This window comes from Alnus glutinosa, chromosome 13 (assembly GCF_958979055.1).
Source record: "Alnus glutinosa chromosome 13, dhAlnGlut1.1, whole genome shotgun sequence".
Taxonomy (NCBI): Eukaryota; Viridiplantae; Streptophyta; class Magnoliopsida; order Fagales; family Betulaceae; genus Alnus; species Alnus glutinosa.
Genome location: NC_084898.1, coordinates 25,735,915 through 25,754,776, shown reverse-complemented (window position 1 = coordinate 25,754,776; position 18,862 = coordinate 25,735,915). Strand labels below are relative to the sequence as shown.

Below are 18,862 nucleotides of genomic sequence, written 5' to 3'. Positions count from 1 at the left end.
AGAACCCATAAAACCACGCGTGTGCCCCCCTAGCCTAGTCTCTGCTTTTGCTTTATTTGTACTCCCACCCACTTCAACTCAGTAGGCATTTTTCTTATGCGATCCCTATATATATTTATCTCCTTTTTTCAAAATATTTATGAGGATATACCTAGGGCTCGGATCGTATATACAAGTAGGAAAATGCTTAATATCTTAACAATTTTTTTTTTTAAAAAAAAAATTGTTTCTAACTTGATGGGTCACAATCCTATTTTATGAAATTGTGGCACATTTTTCAAAATGATGGATTTTATAGAATTATGACACATCGGTTTGAAATCAAATTCTGAAAAAAAGTGTTTTGATGTCTAACATTTTTCATACAAATATATATAATCCCTCATTTTGTCTTCTTTATTAATTTTCTAAATTAAAATAAATTTGTCGATCAAATATGATCATATATATGACAAAAAGATCGATGGAGATGCATGTGAAAATTAATTATATTAATTAATTCCCTTATCTGCTCTATGTACACTTTATCTTTATTCCATTAATTTTATATTTAGAATTGAATTACAGTATTTATGCCGTGAGTACCACACGTCGCTTCATTTGTTATAAAAGATTATATAAGAAAACTTTTTGATCATTGGCCCCATAAAATTAGTATCATATATACTAACAAGAAATAATAGAGATATTGAAATGAGATTCGAGAATATATATATATATATATGCGTGCGCCAAAATCCAAATGAAATAACTAGTATCTTTAGAGAGAGAGGGTGTGATTGTTACTGTAAAAATTTATAGGCTATACTTATTCTCAAAAGATACATTGAGAAATGAGGGGTGTTTATGATTTATAAAGTATTCAGGTTATGTACCTCTTAGCGATGTAAGACATTTTAACATGCTCCCTTACGTGTGACAACTTTTGGTCAAACACGTATTCAACCGAGAGGGAAAGACCCATCATCGTCCAAAGAACTTGTTCTGATATCATGTAAAAGTTTATAAGTTTTACACAATCTCAAAAGATACTTTGAGAAAGGATAAGTGTTTATAACTTATAAAGTGTCTGAATTATGTACCTCTTAACGATGTGAGACACTTTAACCGTTATTACTATTGAAACGATAATAAATAAAACACACTAAAAATCTAGCTTAGATGGGGAAGATGCTGGGGCCGATGTTGATGGGTTTTGTTTGTTTTCCAACGTGTGCAGATCGATCTGAGGTTGTTGGAAGTGGGAGGAAAAAATTAAAAATGATAATCGGAATCATAGAGAGGGTTGAAAATGGATCTAGTCTGATCAGTATTATAATATTTATAAAAAGCTTTGAAAGCACGCGCATAACATAATCCCCTTCTCATTCTCACGTAAGCCTGAGCACTACTGACAAAACCTAACTAGTGAGACACTGACTTGGAACCTTTACCACTTAGCCCTATATAATTAATTAACTCAACTCAGCAGCAGTTAATTTGAAAATTCCTGTTTCACTATCAAAACCTACAAATTAAACCAATCATCAGTACTACATTAATTAATGTTGGTGCAAAAAATTAATTAATAAGCTTGCTTGCTAGCTTGCTAGCTCCCTACTTGATCTTACCACATACCTTATAATTTGCTTTTAAGGTGATAATTATCTTTATGTTGTATGTCCCTTCAACTTGAAAGATCGATAACACTCAGCATACCCACTGAATTGAAGGTGGCTTTGATCATGAATTCACCATCTCATCTCAATTTCTTTATTTAATTAGCTTATGTTTATCCATAAGCATACGTTACAATCATATATAGTACAATTAATTAAACTTGGCTTGTAAATCCATCTATGTAAATTATAATTAGTTTGTCTAGTAATGAAAAATAATTGCTTAATTGGTGTTGGTACAGTTTTCGATATGGCTTTGACAACATAGCATTGTTCGATGTTCTTCAAGTCTCCAAATGACTGTAAAACAGATAATGTCAAGAGAACACGCTGGCCTGGCCGGAGCCTAAGTTAGTATTTTAGTGAAAAGTATGTTTAAGCACAATAATTCAGTTTGTTCTTTCTTTTTCGTATACACTATGCATTGAGGGATCAATGTCCTGTCAAATTATATGTCCGAATTTGAGAAAATTTTAGCAGATAATTATGATAAATCATTTGTAAGATCTACCTAACCAAATAAAAATTAGATTGTCTACTACCTATCCGATCAGGTAAATTTCATAAATAAATAATTTTTCACAATTACCTATTCAAATTTTCTCAAATTCGACTATACAATTTGACATAACCTTAATTCCAGCATTGAGATGAACTAGATCTGACAACGATTAATAACTTCCTGATGGAAGTGAAGATCTGCACAAATAATGAGTTGCCAAATGATTAATATAAGACCCCACATCCCACCGTAATACGCATGGTGTACTAAGTAGGACCAAGTCCTGATATCCATATTTAGTAGATCTAATAATTACGTGGCCAGACTAGGAGTAGATGTTAAAGAAATTAATTAAAATTTGGTTACTAATCAATTAATTAGAATTGCAGACCATTAATTTCAAATCAGAATCCTGGTTGTAAGGGAAGGGTGGTGCGGTAAATATCAATTGGTCCCAGCCGAAAGAGAGAGAGAGAGAGAGAGAACTGGTTGGGAATCGGGAGGGGTCAAGAGGCAATTATAAGGTTGTTAAAGCAGCAATTATTAGAAGAACTAAAGACTAGAGAGTAGAGAGTAGAGAGAAGGAGTACGAAGCATAAAGTTTAAAATGACAGGACTTAGCAGGAAATCCATTAATTATTATTTGAAATAAAAATAATATATAATGGGGTTGGAACGTGGGGTAGCGCAGATTTCTTGAGTGGGTGGGACCCAAATTGGCCCTCCACCAATACCAAATGATTTAGGGCAGATCGCGTGTGCAAACGTAATCCCGTAATCGTTAACCGGTGGTGGAATATAAAATAAAAAGATTAAAGAGAAGCCAAAATTCTCCACTTGAAAGTGGGAGTGCGTGCCACGTGTCAGCTTCCCAACTCCATTTGTAAACTCGGTAAACGACATCTCACCCTATCCCCCACCATCCACTTAATTATTAGGATTATGTGATCGTTGGTTTTGTTTATTACTTATTAGTTAAACAAAAATATCTAATCCACATACGACACCAAATTTGGCGCACATTAGCACATTCCCAATCACACTACGCTATTTCGATTGCATTTGTGCGACCATACATGGTAGGCATTACATTATCAACATTATATATATAAAAACAGAAAAGGAAAATCATGTTAGGCCATGCAGTATTATATATATAAACACAAAAAGAAAAGCATTTTCAAAATTAATATGTATATATATTTATTTTGTATCTTGGGAATGTTTTAAAATGAATGTGTTAAAGAGCATTAAATGAGGAGTCCTACATGAGAAAAAGAGAAACAGTAATTGACATTTATAAGGCCTAATACACTTTAAGCATTTAAAGTAATGTTTGGATGTATTCTCGTACGTGTATACTCTAGCACCGGACTCGCACGCTCGTGTGTGCGGCAGTGGGCTCTAGGGCGCTAGTGGAACTTTGATAGTGCACGAAACATCAGAGCTTGGAGCGATCTAATCATGACCTTTCAATTTTGGATGGTCATGATCAATCGATCTCGTAGTTTGATATAAACCATAGGATGCTTCTTAGGTAGATCCAGTAATTGGATTTATTGGACCATCACTAAAATAAACTGTGAAGTCAAATCATTATTAAATAATGATCTAATGATTATTATTAAATAATCATTGATAGTTATTTGATTTGATGGTTAGAATTAAGTGTCTGTTAAAATAGCAGTTTATGACTGTTATTTAAGCAGTTATGGACGGTTGGATTAGCAGTTATCAACATAAACCATAGGATGCTTCTTAGGTAGATCCAGTAATTGGATTTATTGGACCATCACTAAAATAAACTGTGAAGTCAAATCATTATTAAATAATGATCTAATGATTATTATTAAATAATCATTGATAGTTATTTGATTTGATGGTTAGAATTAAGTGTCTGTTAAAATAGCAGTTTATGACTGTTATTTAAGCAGTTATGGACGGTTGGATTAGCAGTTATCAACATAATACAGAAGTAACTGTTGTCTAGTTATTAATAAAAAAAATAATAATTTTTTTTTTCTTCAATGCATTTTCTGATACCTTATGTGTTTAAAATTACAAGTTTTTATCTGTCTCTTGCTATAATAGAAAAATTTCAAAGTGTTCTGGTTTAATTTTATTTTGTGCAAAACGCAATTGAACAAACAGAGGATTCTGGATTCCGTTGTATCCTGGATAAATATTTGATGTAACCCTTTGCAAGGGCAAATAATTTCTTAAGGAAAGCGATGTTGCAACGCACTTTAGGAGCATTTTGTTTTTATGCTTTCGTTTACTTTTTCTAACATTAAAGACCGTCCCGCATCTCTATCTGCCAGTCTGTATAAGTTACAAGTAAATTTTTAGCCTTTAACCTTGGGCAGGTGGATACCATATCCACTATTTGCACATATGTAGCTGGATAGGAGAATATGGGAAGGCGAAAATGGATAATATCCACCTCTGCCTACCCATATATATAGAAAAATAGTTTTGTTTAAATCAACATTGTTTCGATATTTAATCCCAAAACGATGTTGTTTGGTAGTTTGAAATATCATTTAAATATGAAATTGACATTTTGTGTTCACTCTCCAACTATGGACATTATTTAAAGGCAATTGAAGTCAATTCATTTGTTTTTTTTTTTTTTTTTTTTTTCAGATAATATAATTCAATTCAATGTAATATTCATTAGATAATCCACTCGTCGTGGCCCTTTTAATGTGGGGCTCATTAAATGTGGTCTCTAACTGTTTGCTACATGGCGGGCTTTTAGTTTTCTGGTTATTTTTCATGTAGTGTGCTGCTTGAGTGAGGCTCACAACGATGTATCCACATCAGTAGCCCCTACTCTCATAGCCAACCTGTTTATCTCGCTAAGTATTGAGAATCTTGTCTTTACTCACAATAAAGGTTGTTAATGGCCTTGAATACTGAGGGCAAAGCATCGGTCGTCAAGTGCCTAGCCGAGACTTGATGTGGTATTTTTAAAAGCAAAAATATATCAATAATAATTTACCATTCGCAATAGAACGAACCCTTGTAGAATAAGGCTATAGAGAGGGTGTCGAACCTCAAAGACCGCAGGAGTATTGTTATCAAGTTTATGAAAATTAAAAATAAATAAAGAAAAGATTGTTGATTTTATGATTAACTAAAGTGCATAAAATAAACATAAAAGAGAATTAAAATATAAGAGGGATAAAGAGTAGAGTATTGACTTCACCGCTATCTGCACATCAATAGCTAATCACATTTTAATTAGATAAATTCATTATGTGCATGCTATAAACAAACAAGAAATTACCTTATTAAAGAATAAGTATAATCCATCTTCGGTTGGCACGGATTATCCACTTAACCACTAAGATGCGGTACGATCCGTCCTCCCTATATATGGATTAGCTACGTCTTTAATAGGATATATACAATCAATAGAATAGTATAACTCATCTTCGGTTGGCACGGATTGTCTATCTAAATTACATTAAACTAGGGTGTAGTACGATCCGTCTTTCCTAGGTATAGCCTATCTAATCCTCTTGATCATATGTCAATTAAACCTGTTGTATAATCGTCATTCTTATAATCACAGAAAATAAGAATTATTTGACTTCAATAAAGGTAAAAAAATTTATAAGACAAGAGAAGAATTCTACCAATATTGATTATAAACTGAATAACAATTGCATTAAAAGATGCAGAACATTTAGAACAATATCAAATTGTAGCAATTCTCATAATTATACAACCAACATGCATAAATTGAAAAACTCTAAATTAAGATATAATCAAACTATTGTGCTTGAATATGGCTACATCAATGCCCTACAAATGATTTTAGCCGCTCATGACACCGCTGCAATGGCCTCCTGCCATGATTACTTCTCTTCAACTCTTCAAGCCTTCAAGAAGTATTTTTCTAAATTTGCTCTGGGTAGCAGTGTGTCTTTCTTCAATGTTTAGAGGCTTATTTATAGGGGTTAGGAAAATCCTAGAAGACATATTAATCTAAAAAAATTTGAAAGTCAGTCTCCTAGTCCAAGTAGGAGACTGAAAATCCAATCCAATAAGGAAAAAGATTTCAAATTCGTCTAGATTTGTGGTCTTTTACAACAGGGAGATTTTGGTATAATAAATGTCCGAATTAAGAAAAACCTATTTAATACATATTTGTTTATTTTTTTTATTATATTTCCAACGCTGCTAATTTCACTGCAATCCGATACTTGAACATAAACTTATGATTAAAATACACAGACATGCTCATTTTGGATTCTTTCCAAAAATAACATATTTTGCCGACTTCTCTTTTCTTAAATTCAAAATTGATTTGTAGAATTTTTCCAAAAGTGAGTTTGCCAACTTCTTTCTAATCTTGAAATTTGATGAATTTTTTTCCAAAACCTGTAAAATACAAGAAAATACAAAAATAAAACAAAACATCAAACTATAATAAAACTAAGAGATTAACATGTGTGAATTAAGGGCTTGCATGTGTAACATTCAACACTTATCAAGATTGACAATCTTGGGGTACCTAAGTCATGATGTAGGTCTGAGCCCCTGGAGCTCGTGGCTCAGTTCATGTCGAATCTTTATTCCTTATCGGGTCATGCCCAAGGAAAAGTCATTGCACCTTTAGGTGCAAGGCGAGGCCATGTCTTGAGTTGTGCAAGGCAAGCTTGTGTCTTTAGGATCCCGAGTCCAGCTTAGCACCTAAAAGCTAAAAGCCTAAAACTACATGCTCAGTACCGAGAAGTGAAAGAATTTCCTAATATTTTAAAACCTAACATAGAATGACTCCATAATCCGACAAAAAATCCTTAATAATATAAATTAAAGATTGTAAGATAGTATTCACCAATTAACTCCATAATTTGACCAACAATTATCAATAACAAAAAGCAGAGCCTAAAAATTCATGATGATGGACATCGAAGCCTAAAAGTCTTCAATCACAATAAAAATTCTCGATAATGGAAACTAAAGCCTATAGAGTTAACATTCACCAAGTAAAAAATTCCCCAATGGTAGAAATCAAAGCTTATAAAATAATGTTCTCCAAATAAAAATATTTCGATGATATCGTAATATAATTTTTTTGAAAAAAGATTGCAACTCCCAATTACCCAAGTAAATTTTCATTCAATATTATTTAAGGTAGATGTAGTTGTGGAATTTCGAACTGGTATCTCTTGCTTGTAAAGATATGTTGGTGAAATGGTTATCTTGGTAGGTTTGGACGTATAGCACCTGATTGGCAATGGCAAAGGAAATCCTGACATGCTGGGCATCCCAAACGCAAAAGGAGATTGAGATCTTGGTAGGTCGAGACACGTGGCATCCCGAACAACAATTTATCTTGATGGTCGAGGAGAGCTTCATTTAGTTTTTTAGTGTAGAAGTTCAAAATGGAACCCCACCCCCCCCCCCCCCCCCCCCCCCCCCCCAAAAAAAAAGAAAAAAAAAAAAAAAAAAAAAAAAAGGGCATCAACTAGGCTACTGATTAGCTAGCTTAAATATGGTTGGACCTTAGTCCAGGCCAGACCAGTAAATTGGTTCAACAAGTATGTTCTGTTTGTTTGGGCGTAAAATTTAGAAAATATTTTATGTATTTTTCGGTGTTTGGTGCAACCGAAAATGATGGTCAATGGAAATCATTTTTAGTTTGATCGTAAAAGCCTCTTTAATTTTTGAAAAACAAATTACGATTCTTAAAACCGTAAATTATTTTTTGGATTTAAAACTCTTCATTATTGCAGGCACATTTGTAGAAATCTACCACTGTCGGGCATTGGAGTTTATTGGTAGCCTGAATCTACTGCGGAAGGTCCTTGAATTTTCGTATCCGATCGCCAGATTTGACAAAACAGGCTGAAATTCGGCACCGTAGCCAAATTTCTGCGACCAGATTCTAGCTAGTTCGGCTGTAATCCGGCACAAATAGCCAAATACCGGTCACCTTCTCCTAAATCCAGCCAACCTAGATTTTGGTAAAACTGGCCGAAATCCGTCCAGTTTCTCGGGGATCCGGCATGAATCTGGCCATTGTCTCCAGATTCCAACCTTCATCCTCGAAATCCAACAACAGAAGCAAGAATTTGGCCAGTACGGCCGAAATCCCCCAAGTTTCTCCGAAATTTGGCAAGAATCTGGCCATTGTCGCCGAATACTGGCCTTCATCGCCGGAATCCAGCAACAATAGCCGGAATCCTGTGAAAGCGGCTAGAATCATGCCAGCCAGTGACAAAATCTCGTCACCAGTGATTTTTTTGTACGAGCCAAATGCCGAAAAATAATTTCAGGGAAATCATGAAAATATGGTTTTAGCCTTCTAGCCGATATGACTAGGGCGAAAGCCAATTTTTCTATTTGGGGATACCTTTCCTCTGCTCCATGAAGCATTCTACTAGTGAAGTAGACCAATTTTTGTACCCCCTGATCTTCTCTTATCAGTGCTGAGCTAACCGCCGAGGGAGATACAACCAAATAAAGGTAGAGTGCATCTCCCTCGGTTGGTCTATTCAAGAGTGGCGGGTTGCTCAAATATTCCTTTAATTTGTTGAAGGTTTCTTCACATTCATTGCTCCAAGCAAATGCCTTTCTTAAAATTTTAAAGAAAGGGAGACACTTGTCGGTAGACCGGGAGATAAATCGGTTCAGGGTAGCGATCCTTCCGGTCAATTGCTGCAGCTGTTTGGCAGTCTTAGGTTGTTGCATCTCTAGAACTGCTTTCACCTTCTTGAGATTGGCTTCTATTCCTCTCTACAAAACCACGAATCCCAAGAACTTGCCTAATGAAACCCCGAAAGCACACTTAGTCGGATTCAACTTCATATTTTAACGTCTCAGGGTGCTAAATGTTTCTTCCAGATCTACTACATGGCCAATTGCTTGTATGGTCTTCACCAGCATATCATCAACGTAAACTTCAACATTTCTTTCTGTTTGATCTTGGAACATTTTGTTTATCAGTTTTTGATATGTGGCCTCGACATTCTTCAAGCCGAACGACATCATCTTATAGCAATATAATCCATGGTCGGTGATGAAGGATGTTCTCTCCTGATCCCCCTTGTACATCTATATCTGGTTGTATCCCGATAAGACATCCATGAAACTGAAGAGTTCATGTCCCGAGGTTGAATCTACTAAGAGATCCATCCAAGGCAACGAAAAACTATCTTTTGGGCATGCCTTGTTCAAGTCGGTGAAATCTATACACATCCGTCATTTACAATTGGACTTCTTTACTAGCACAATGTTGGCCAACCATTCAAGATAGTCTACTTCCTTGATGAATCCGGCCCTGTATGGTTTTTTCACCTCTTCAGTGATTGCTTGGTTTCGTTCAGGGGCGAAACTTCTTCTTCTTTGGTATCTTAGGAGTTGATACCCAAGATGGACTAGAACCAAGAATAGCTCGAAGTGTCTCCTCTTGGTTTGTGAACTCTTCAACTTTGTCCATAAACTCCTAAGGGCTATTTGGCGATCTTCGAGCCAGTTCTGCCATTAGGTGTCCGTTTGCCCTAATTTCGCAGTACAGAGCCACAAAGATGAACTCTTCAGAGGGATTCTCTAGAGTTAGCTTCTCCTGATTGAATCCCATGATGTAGTTTTTCAATGACTCATCAGAGTCTTGAGTTAAAGACATCAAATATCCTGTGGGCTTTCTTTGTATCCGTCTTGCCATGAACTGCATCAGGAATGTCTTTTTGAGAGCGTCAAAGTGTTGATGGACTTCAGAGGAAGCTTCCTGAACCAGTCTCGGGCATTGCCCGGCGGCACACCCAACAAGCTCCTATGTTTAATCTTTTTGTCTTGTAGGTGGCAGAGAGAGCGCATTCCGAGACGACACGTCATCAGATTGAAAACTGTATCAACAGTTTGGCGGCGTCTGTGGGCACGAAATATCATTTCTCACAAAAGAAATCCGCAATGGTGACTACACGATCAGAAGATGCTAGGAGAGTCAGAAACGTCCAGGACGATGCAACAACTTCAAACGATCCCCAAGCAACCATATCTTTCCTGAATGAGCGGATTGCGCAGATGTCAAAAAGCATGGAGACCCTGACTAACCAAAATGCAGCCTTGATACGCCACATCTCGGAATAACCTTATACAAATTCAGTTGTTCAAGAGGGGATTCCGAAAGGAGAACAAGAAGGACACAGTAACCATAGTGACGGGCATCAGGAGGAGGATGAAGACCGAGAAGATCCTAATCATCTTCAACCAGATGGAAGTAACCAGGATCTTCACCGAGAGCATGATCCCGAGAAGGTTCTTCACCGAAAGGAAAAGAAAGAAAAATTGAGGGATGTGGTGGATAAGCTGTAGAAGAAGTGTGATCTCATGTTCGAGGAGATTCACCAACGAGATAAAGGCAAGACTTCCTCGGTGGATAATCTCTTGCAAAAAACAGCCTCACCATTAACCGATCACGTGTATTTTTGATATACTAGGAATGTTCTGATTAGAATTCAATTAGGACTCTAATTCCACATAGTATGGGATTATAATTCATTCAGCAGGGAGAGTCCTATTCGACTAGGACTACTCTTTAGCTGAGTTCAAACAGATCTCTTATCCCATATCGTGTGGGATAAGAAGTAATCTTTGAGGATCTGAGATTGAGGCCTTCCAGTGACTTTCTAAAGATAATGGATCAAATTTTCCCATAATTCCCTGCGATAATTCCGAGATAAGGATCCCAGCATATTCCATCACAATCACCTCGTGGTAGTTCTAGGAAATCCGGTCTCGAGACCATCTGGATATGGGCATTTCATATGAATTTTTCTCGTATTCCCAGGACAGTGATGATGTCCCGAGACTCATCAACTGTGTTTATTCTGGTCCTACCAATCGAGGGATCTTTAGAAGTTTTTCTAAGGAGCATCCGAAGTGTTTCCTATCCGAGGTCCCTCTCAGCCAAATCCGAAGCATTCATGACTACCCGGATCTTCATGGGCCTCTGAAAAAATATGACTTCCTGTCAGGTTTGGTAGACAGGATGGGCCCACAGGCTCAGTCGTGGGGTTGGGGAATGATAATTTTCCCAACAAAATAAGGAGAAGACCACCAGAATGACGCATGTCCTGAAGGACCAAAGAACCTCAAATGGTTAAGCCTCAGTAAATGTTCTGACAATAAAATTGAATAAACTGTGTTGCATCTTTATTTATCGCATAAAGGGCTTGTATGTAACGATCCACCCCCAATGACACAATACTGTCCGCTTTTGACTTCCCATATCAGACTTCCCAGGAGGTCACCCATCCTGAGATTGCTCTCATAGCGGCTCGCTTAACTGCGGAGTTCTGATAGCTTCATTGCCATCACGGCTTTAAAACGCGTTGTGTCATAAATGGTGCATTTATACATATAAGCACATCCTCATTCCCAGGCGATGTGGGACGTCACAATCACCCCCTCTTTGGACCCAGCGTCCCCGCTAGCGTCCCTCATTGGGCTTGTGCACGCTCCCACCATCTCAGGCTGGGCAACCTGGCTCTGATACCATTTGTAACGATCCACCCCCAATGACACAATACTGTCCGCTTTTGGCTCCCCATATCAGACTTCCCAGGAGGTCACCCATCCTGAGATTGCTCTCACAGCGGCTCGCTTAACTGCGGAGTTCTGATAGGTTCATTGCCATCACGACTTTAAAACGCGTTGTGTCATAAAGGGTACATTTATACGTATAAGCACATCCTCATTCCCATGCGATGTGGGACGTCACATTGTACCTGTCCAATAGTTGTCTGAGGGATAGGTAGCTCTTAAACTTTTTCAACTCTTTACTTGAGTGGGCCATTGATTATTTATTTCCATATCAAGCGATAGCGAGACGTTTCATTTCAAATATATATCAGAGTAAATAAGAGGAAACTCAATTGTAGATGAGTTGTCTCCCTTTTCTTAAGTGGTCTTGCGACAGTTGAGATTGTTTGCAATGGAAAATTACAGTATGAAAATAGATTTTGATGATTAAGTGCATTGAACTAGCTAGGCATTTCATAATTCCAAAGAAATTAAGGATAATTGATTTATAATAGTTTAATGGAGTTGCTATTTTTTTTTTTAATTATTATTAATTTCAATCATTATCTCTACTTTCCATTAATTATTCACCATTAGAAGTTCCCTCAAGATTCACTTTGACACTCGAAGAGTTAATATCCTTGATTTTGATACCAAACCATATTATAATCTCCAATAGCTCAAGAAGAACCATTCGTGTGAGAATTTAGACCACTTGCCAATATGATCGCAAAAGGATCAAAAAATAGTCAACAGGGCATGAGGTATATATAATATCCAATTATGCATAAGATAAACAAGAATATTTCATCTCGCTAGCTATAGATCGACGCAGGAATGAATAAACTATCCCTATAAGTGCTCGCCCGATAAGATTAGCTTAGGGTAAGGATACCTAAAGTAAATGAGAGAATCCATGCATATGGAGTCGAAAGCCACTAATTACCGAAAGAGAAAGAAAAAGAAAAAGGAAAAAATAAATAAATAAAGTGGAAAGCCGAAAGTGCGACGGAATTTTAATTTTTACTGTTTCTCTTGGTTATTACCATTTGTAGAACGAAAAAGAGAATAATATTGTCACTAATTAAGCTGATTCTACTGGGAAGTTGGTTCAAATTTCAAAAAATTTTAATTAAAGGTTTCACATATTTCTTTTTGTTCGATAGGCTTTGAGGTATCCATGTGTAATAAACAGCAATTACTTTTCTTTTCTTTTCTTTTTATTTATGAAAAGCAAGAGCACTAGGGGAAGAAAACCCTGATATATAATTAATTTGTATTAACATAAACATATATACATTTTTTTATATACAAGTTGGGATAGAAAGGGATGCACTCAAATATTATGCGCACCCAGCTTGAAGAAGCTAAACAGTCCAAGTCTTCAACAAAGAAAAGAAAAGGCAGTCTCCACCTGGACCCATATAACTCTTATCTCAGTGCTTTGCCAAAAGAAAAAAGAAAAAAGAAAAAAAAAAAAAAGAAGAAGTATTTTTATGGACAGAAATTGGAATCCGATTGATGGGTTCACCCTTTAATCATTCCTCTATCTTATTCACAATTGAATTGAAATAGTTCAAGAGAGAGAGAATGCTGGGGGGGGGGGGGGGTGACTTTTGTTAGCATATATATATAACTATATAACTTCCTGAATCTTACTTTAGCTTAATATTAGCGATTTAATCACATGCAATGATATTATATGAAACAAAAGTCATATCGAACTTGGGTGATACGAATGTTGAAAACTACAGTGGAAAATAATCGCAAATTAGGGCCGGGGGAATATAAGAATCAGTTGGCTTTCCAAGGAAAAGCACCATTGCTTTCGCCTTTTCTATTCACCTCAGCTTTCTCTCGCAAACCCAGATCGACTTGCTCTAAAGTACGTCTTTATATATATATATAGTTTCAATTCCCTTATTCTTTTGAACATATTCTCTTTCTAGCTAGAAGAGAGAAGTAAAATTAAATTCTCCCTATGGAGGCAAGGATGCATGTCTTGTAATCCATAAAATGAAAACGCTAACAACTGCATGCACCATAGAAAGTGGGTGATGTTTTATTCTCTCGTTTTTGACTTGGGAAAAGGCCGGGGCCGGTGGGAATCATGGCTTGACTACAACAAATCGACTCTGATCTCTTCATGATTATCTCTATAGATATAAAGATAATGTGGTCGATGCATGAACAACTTCAATTAATGATCGACCAGCTAGCATTTTCATGGATGGTCGTTACACGTACATGAAAAAAAGAAAAGGAAAAGAAGCTAGGGAAGAATATATTGGTGATACTTTTGATCACATGTCTCGAGCTTCCTTTAACAGAACTTGTCCGACGTCTAATTACATTGAACGCTGAGCACACTGTCATTGTCCTTATAAATGCTAAAAAAGTAATTGAAATAATTAGAGACCACATTTTTTTTATCCTTTAAAGTATTAAATTTTTTTTATGATTTTAGTATTAGATTTGTAAATAAGAAATGAAATGCTTTTAATGATTTTAGCATGTGGTCCATGGAGAAGTAATGACAGATAATAAACAATAGATGTTAAAGCCCAATATTTAAAAAGAAAAAGAAAAATGTTCTATCTGATTCTTTATTGAGCTAGCTAGCTAGGTTGCAATTAATATATAATTAATAATACTATCATATATGCACACCAGGAAAGTGTTAAATTATATATAACAACTAAGAGCTTGGTTTCATATTAATTAGTAATTAATATAAAGTTTGCAACCACACTTTTCCTGAAAAATAAGCCAAGCACGTGAGAGAAAAAGTGAAATGAATAAGATTAGAAGTAATTAATTCCCTAATGCAGTAACATATATAAATATGCTTGGGTAAAAAAAGTGGAGGAAGCACCATAATAATCCACTAGCTAATTAAGCATGCAGTATTCAAACCTTCAAGTACTCTTTCCACTTTTCAAATCCACAGCAAAAAATATTGGCTCTTACGGTCATCAAGTCCAAGTAGTCCCGATATTTTCAGTAATCAGGAGTCCCCACAGCCGTATTTGCGGCCATCATCTCGGTACTTAATTATATATGGGAACAGCTAGCGAGAAGCACTAGCTAGTAGACTTCTCTACCAGGAATTTGCTTCTTTTTTTTTTTACCAATATATTTTACATGCACAAAACACACACACATATATAGAGAGAGACAATGACCCCAATATATTGCTCGATATATGGATTGGATTTCATGGCATATATATCCCATTTGCCAACTCTCATAATCAGACAATATTAATAGCTGCATGAACGTCTCTGCACCCATGGTCACCCTAAGAAGATGACCAAAAAGCGAGAGAGAGAGAGAGAGAGAGAGATGGCAATAAAGGGGATAGTCGATCGGACTCGCAAGAGATTTGTAAATATAAATCATGGGTAAGAAAGAGTTAATTAGTGTTGGAATAATTTGAAGAGAAAAGGCGGGGGTCCCACGTGAAAGGGGGGTATGCCTACATCATAGAGCCTTGGACACATAGGGGACATCCTCGTTTGTGCATCTCTGCTAGCTATATATTTATGCGCTCTCCAGTCCACTTTGGGAAGCCAAGTTAAAAGGAACTCCTTAACTTCAGTTCTCCCTTCCTCCCAATCATCATCATCACCACCAAACAAATTAACCGCAGCAACAACATAATATCTGAATCATATATATGGACAATCTGCCAGATGAGATGTCCGACCACCAGAACACGGCTGTCCTTGCCTACCCTGTACCACCCAATTCTCAATCTCTTTATCAGCTCGCCTTGTATCCCATAACTCTAAAGGTCATTCTCTCTCTCTCTCTCTCTCTCTCAAAGAAACAAGATATATTTATTTATATTTTCATAAACTATATACATTAGTTAATTTTTCAGAGTGATGAAGCTAATTTTTTGTGGTTTGTTTACACGTACAGTTTCAAGATGTGGTGTACAAAGTAAAACTGGAGGAGAAAGGGCTGTGCTGGGGTACATGGAGCAGCAGAGAGAAAACCATATTGAACGGGATAACAGGAATGGTTTCCCCTGGAGAGATACTAGCAATGTTAGGGCCATCTGGGAGTGGCAAAACCACCCTCCTTACAGCTCTTGGAGGCCGCCTAAACGGTAAGTTGTCTGGAAAGGTCACATACAATACTCAGCCTTTTTCTGGTACCATAAAAAGAAGAACAGGATTTGTTGCTCAGGACGATGTATTATATCCACATCTCACTGTGGTCGAAACTCTTCTTTTCACCGCACTCTTAAGGCTACCCAACAGCTTGACTCGGGATGACAAAGTCCAGCACGTGGAGCGAGTGATCTCTGAGCTGGGCTTGTCCAGGTGCCGCAACAGCATGATCGGGGGGCCACTGTTTCGAGGAATATCAGGTGGAGAAAAGAAGAGGGTGAGCATAGGTCAGGAAATGCTAATTAATCCGAGCTTACTATTGCTAGATGAGCCAACGTCAGGTTTGGACTCAACCACAGCTCAACGGATCCTGAACACAGTCAAACGGCTTGCCTGTGGCGGTAGAACCGTCGTCACTACTATTCACCAGCCCTCCAGCAGGCTCTACCACATGTTTGATAAGGTTATCTTGCTGTCCGAGGGCTGCCCCATCTATTATGGTTCTGCTTCTTCAGCCCTGGAATATTTCTCCACAATCGGCTTCTCCACATCCATGACCGTCAATCCTGCTGATCTCTTGCTTGATCTTGCTAATGGTAATTTCAAGCTTTTACTTCTTGGAAAATAAAAATGCTAGTAAGAGCTATAAGGGGGGAACAGGGGTAGCTGCTTTTTTTATTGAATTCTTGTCTTAACTAATCTTTCACATGGGATGGAGATCGATATCACTTGGTCTACTGAAAGTGGAGCTAAAACTTGCCTAGCCTGTTTAATGAATGAATGTAAGACGAGTGGTAATCTTCATCCTCCCATTTTCCTAATTAAACCAATACCCACTTTAAAAAGAAATAAAAGGTAAATTCTAACATATATATATATATATATATACTCACGTGCACACACGAACATGGTAATTAATTTTTCACTTCATACAGTAGCTCATACTGTAGGATCTAGCATATATATATATATCTCAAGCAATTTTCATGACGGTTGAGCAAATTCAAAAATTGCAGGAATTGCCCCTGATTCCAAGCAACCAATTGAGCAAAGTGAGAACATGGAACAAGAACAGAAGTTGGTAAGAAAAGCTCTGTTTTCAGCCTATGACAAGAACATTTCTACAAGGTTGAAAGCTGAGCTTTGCAGCGTCGATGGCAGCAACTACAACTCTAAAGGTAAATTTCTCTCTTCCCCTCTCTGATTAAATATTCCTAACTCAACCTCATGCAGGCCTCAAATGTGCATTCTTCTGCAACTTTTGTTTCAACTGATCTCAAGTATTGAAATGCAGGATATGACACGAAACCAGAGCAATGGTGTACAAGCTGGTGGCATCAGTTCAAGGTGCTGCTTCAGAGGGGGCTGAGGGAGCGGAGGTACGAAGCATTCAACAGGCTACGGATTTTTCAAGTTTTAAGTGTCGCCGTACTTGGTGGACTCTTGTGGTGGCACACCCCGACATCCCACATTGAAGACCGCGTAAGAGTCTCTCCTAGTGAGTTTATCAATAAATTAGATGATACAATAATTGACAACTTTAATTTGTATCAAATTCTGGTAATGGCCACGCTAATTAAGGTTACAAAAAATTTCTAATCTTTGTAACCAAAATGCTTCCTCCAATAATGTGGTTTTATGATCCTATTAAAATTCTGGGAGAAATGTAGAAATTTGGGACTTGTCATTAAAATTACAATGACATTGAAATTTGTATCGTTATTTTCTTATAGGTGCTAAACAAGGTTTGCACTCTGAATGCAGATCGCCTTGCTCTTCTTCTTCTCTGTGTTTTGGGGCTTCTACCCTCTATACAATGCAGTTTTCACATTCCCCCAAGAAAGAAGAATGCTAATCAAGGAGCGATCAGCGGGAATGTACAGGCTTTCTTCCTACTTCCTAGCGAGAACAGTTGGAGACCTGCCACTGGAGCTTGGTCTCCCAACTGCATTTGTGTTCATTATCTATTGGATGGGTGGGCTTAAACCCAATCCTGTGACTTTCATCCTTTCCCTACTTGTGGTTCTCTACAGTGTTCTTGTCTCCCAAAGTCTTGGCTTAGCCATCGGCGCAATTCTTATGGACATAAAACAAGCCACCACTTTAGCTTCTGTTACAACCCTTGTCTTCCTCATAGCAGGAGGATATTATATTCAACGAATTCCTCCCTTCATAATCTGGCTAAAGTTCTTGAGCTATAGCTACTACTGTTACAAGCTTCTTCTTGGTGTTCAATACAAAGAGGACGATTATTATGAGTGCTCAAAAGGAGTGTTGTGTCGAGTTGGAGATTTCCCTGCAGTCAAATCAATGGGTCTGAACCATTTATGGGTAGACGTGGCCATCATGGCCCTAATGTTGGTGGGTTATCGACTTGTTGCTTATATAGCACTGCATAGAGTGCAGTTCAGGTAAGTTCCAGCAGAGGCCCTATTTCATCAAACAAGAGAGTTCGAAGAGTTTTCTTCTTCTTCTTCAACTGAGGAATATTAATAATGTGTTAGATACATAGGTTCTCGTTGGTGATCATGTTGTGAAATTTTGATCAACTTCCCTCCGAGTCTGGTGTATTAGCCTTTTCATTATGATTTAGAAGAATACTAACTCAGAAGCTTTAATTAATTTAAGAATAAATTTTATGACTTTCTAAATATGTATATATAAAGTGAATATGCAATATATATGACAAGAAGGAAATGAACAGCGTAACATATGCATTTCAATATTCAGGAAAGGTGAAAGATGATCAAGTCCACTGCTTTTTTTGAGAACTGAATTCTAAATGTGTGGCGTGGGGCTTTGTGAATTGTGACCAAAAGATAACTTTTGTATAATGCAAGTGCATTGACAGAAAGAGAGAACACTCAAGAAGGGGAGAAAAGAATAGAAAAATTTAGGTAGCACCTTAGTTACAACGATTTATAAGAAAGAATTCAAACAGGCCAGACTGAATTCTCTCTATTTGTAACTGCTTCTTTTGTTATTTTGCTAGGGTTCTAAAACTTTAATCTACAACAGAAAGAAACTCCGGTCCTTTCTTT

General features: G+C 37.0%; 1 protein-coding gene across 1 annotated transcript; it reads left to right on the top strand.

The window, feature by feature from the left end:
• Positions 1–15,259: 15,259 nt before the first annotated feature.
• Positions 15,260–18,472, top strand: LOC133854557 (ABC transporter G family member 14). Its single transcript, XM_062290793.1, has 5 exons — positions 15,260–15,496; positions 15,628–16,417; positions 16,838–16,999; positions 17,116–17,303; positions 17,586–18,472. The coding sequence occupies exons 1-5, from the start codon at positions 15,380–15,382 to the stop codon at positions 18,234–18,236; spliced, it is 1,908 nt and encodes a 635-aa protein (XP_062146777.1). The 5' UTR covers positions 15,260–15,379; the 3' UTR covers positions 18,237–18,472.
• Positions 18,473–18,862: the final 390 nt, after the last annotated feature.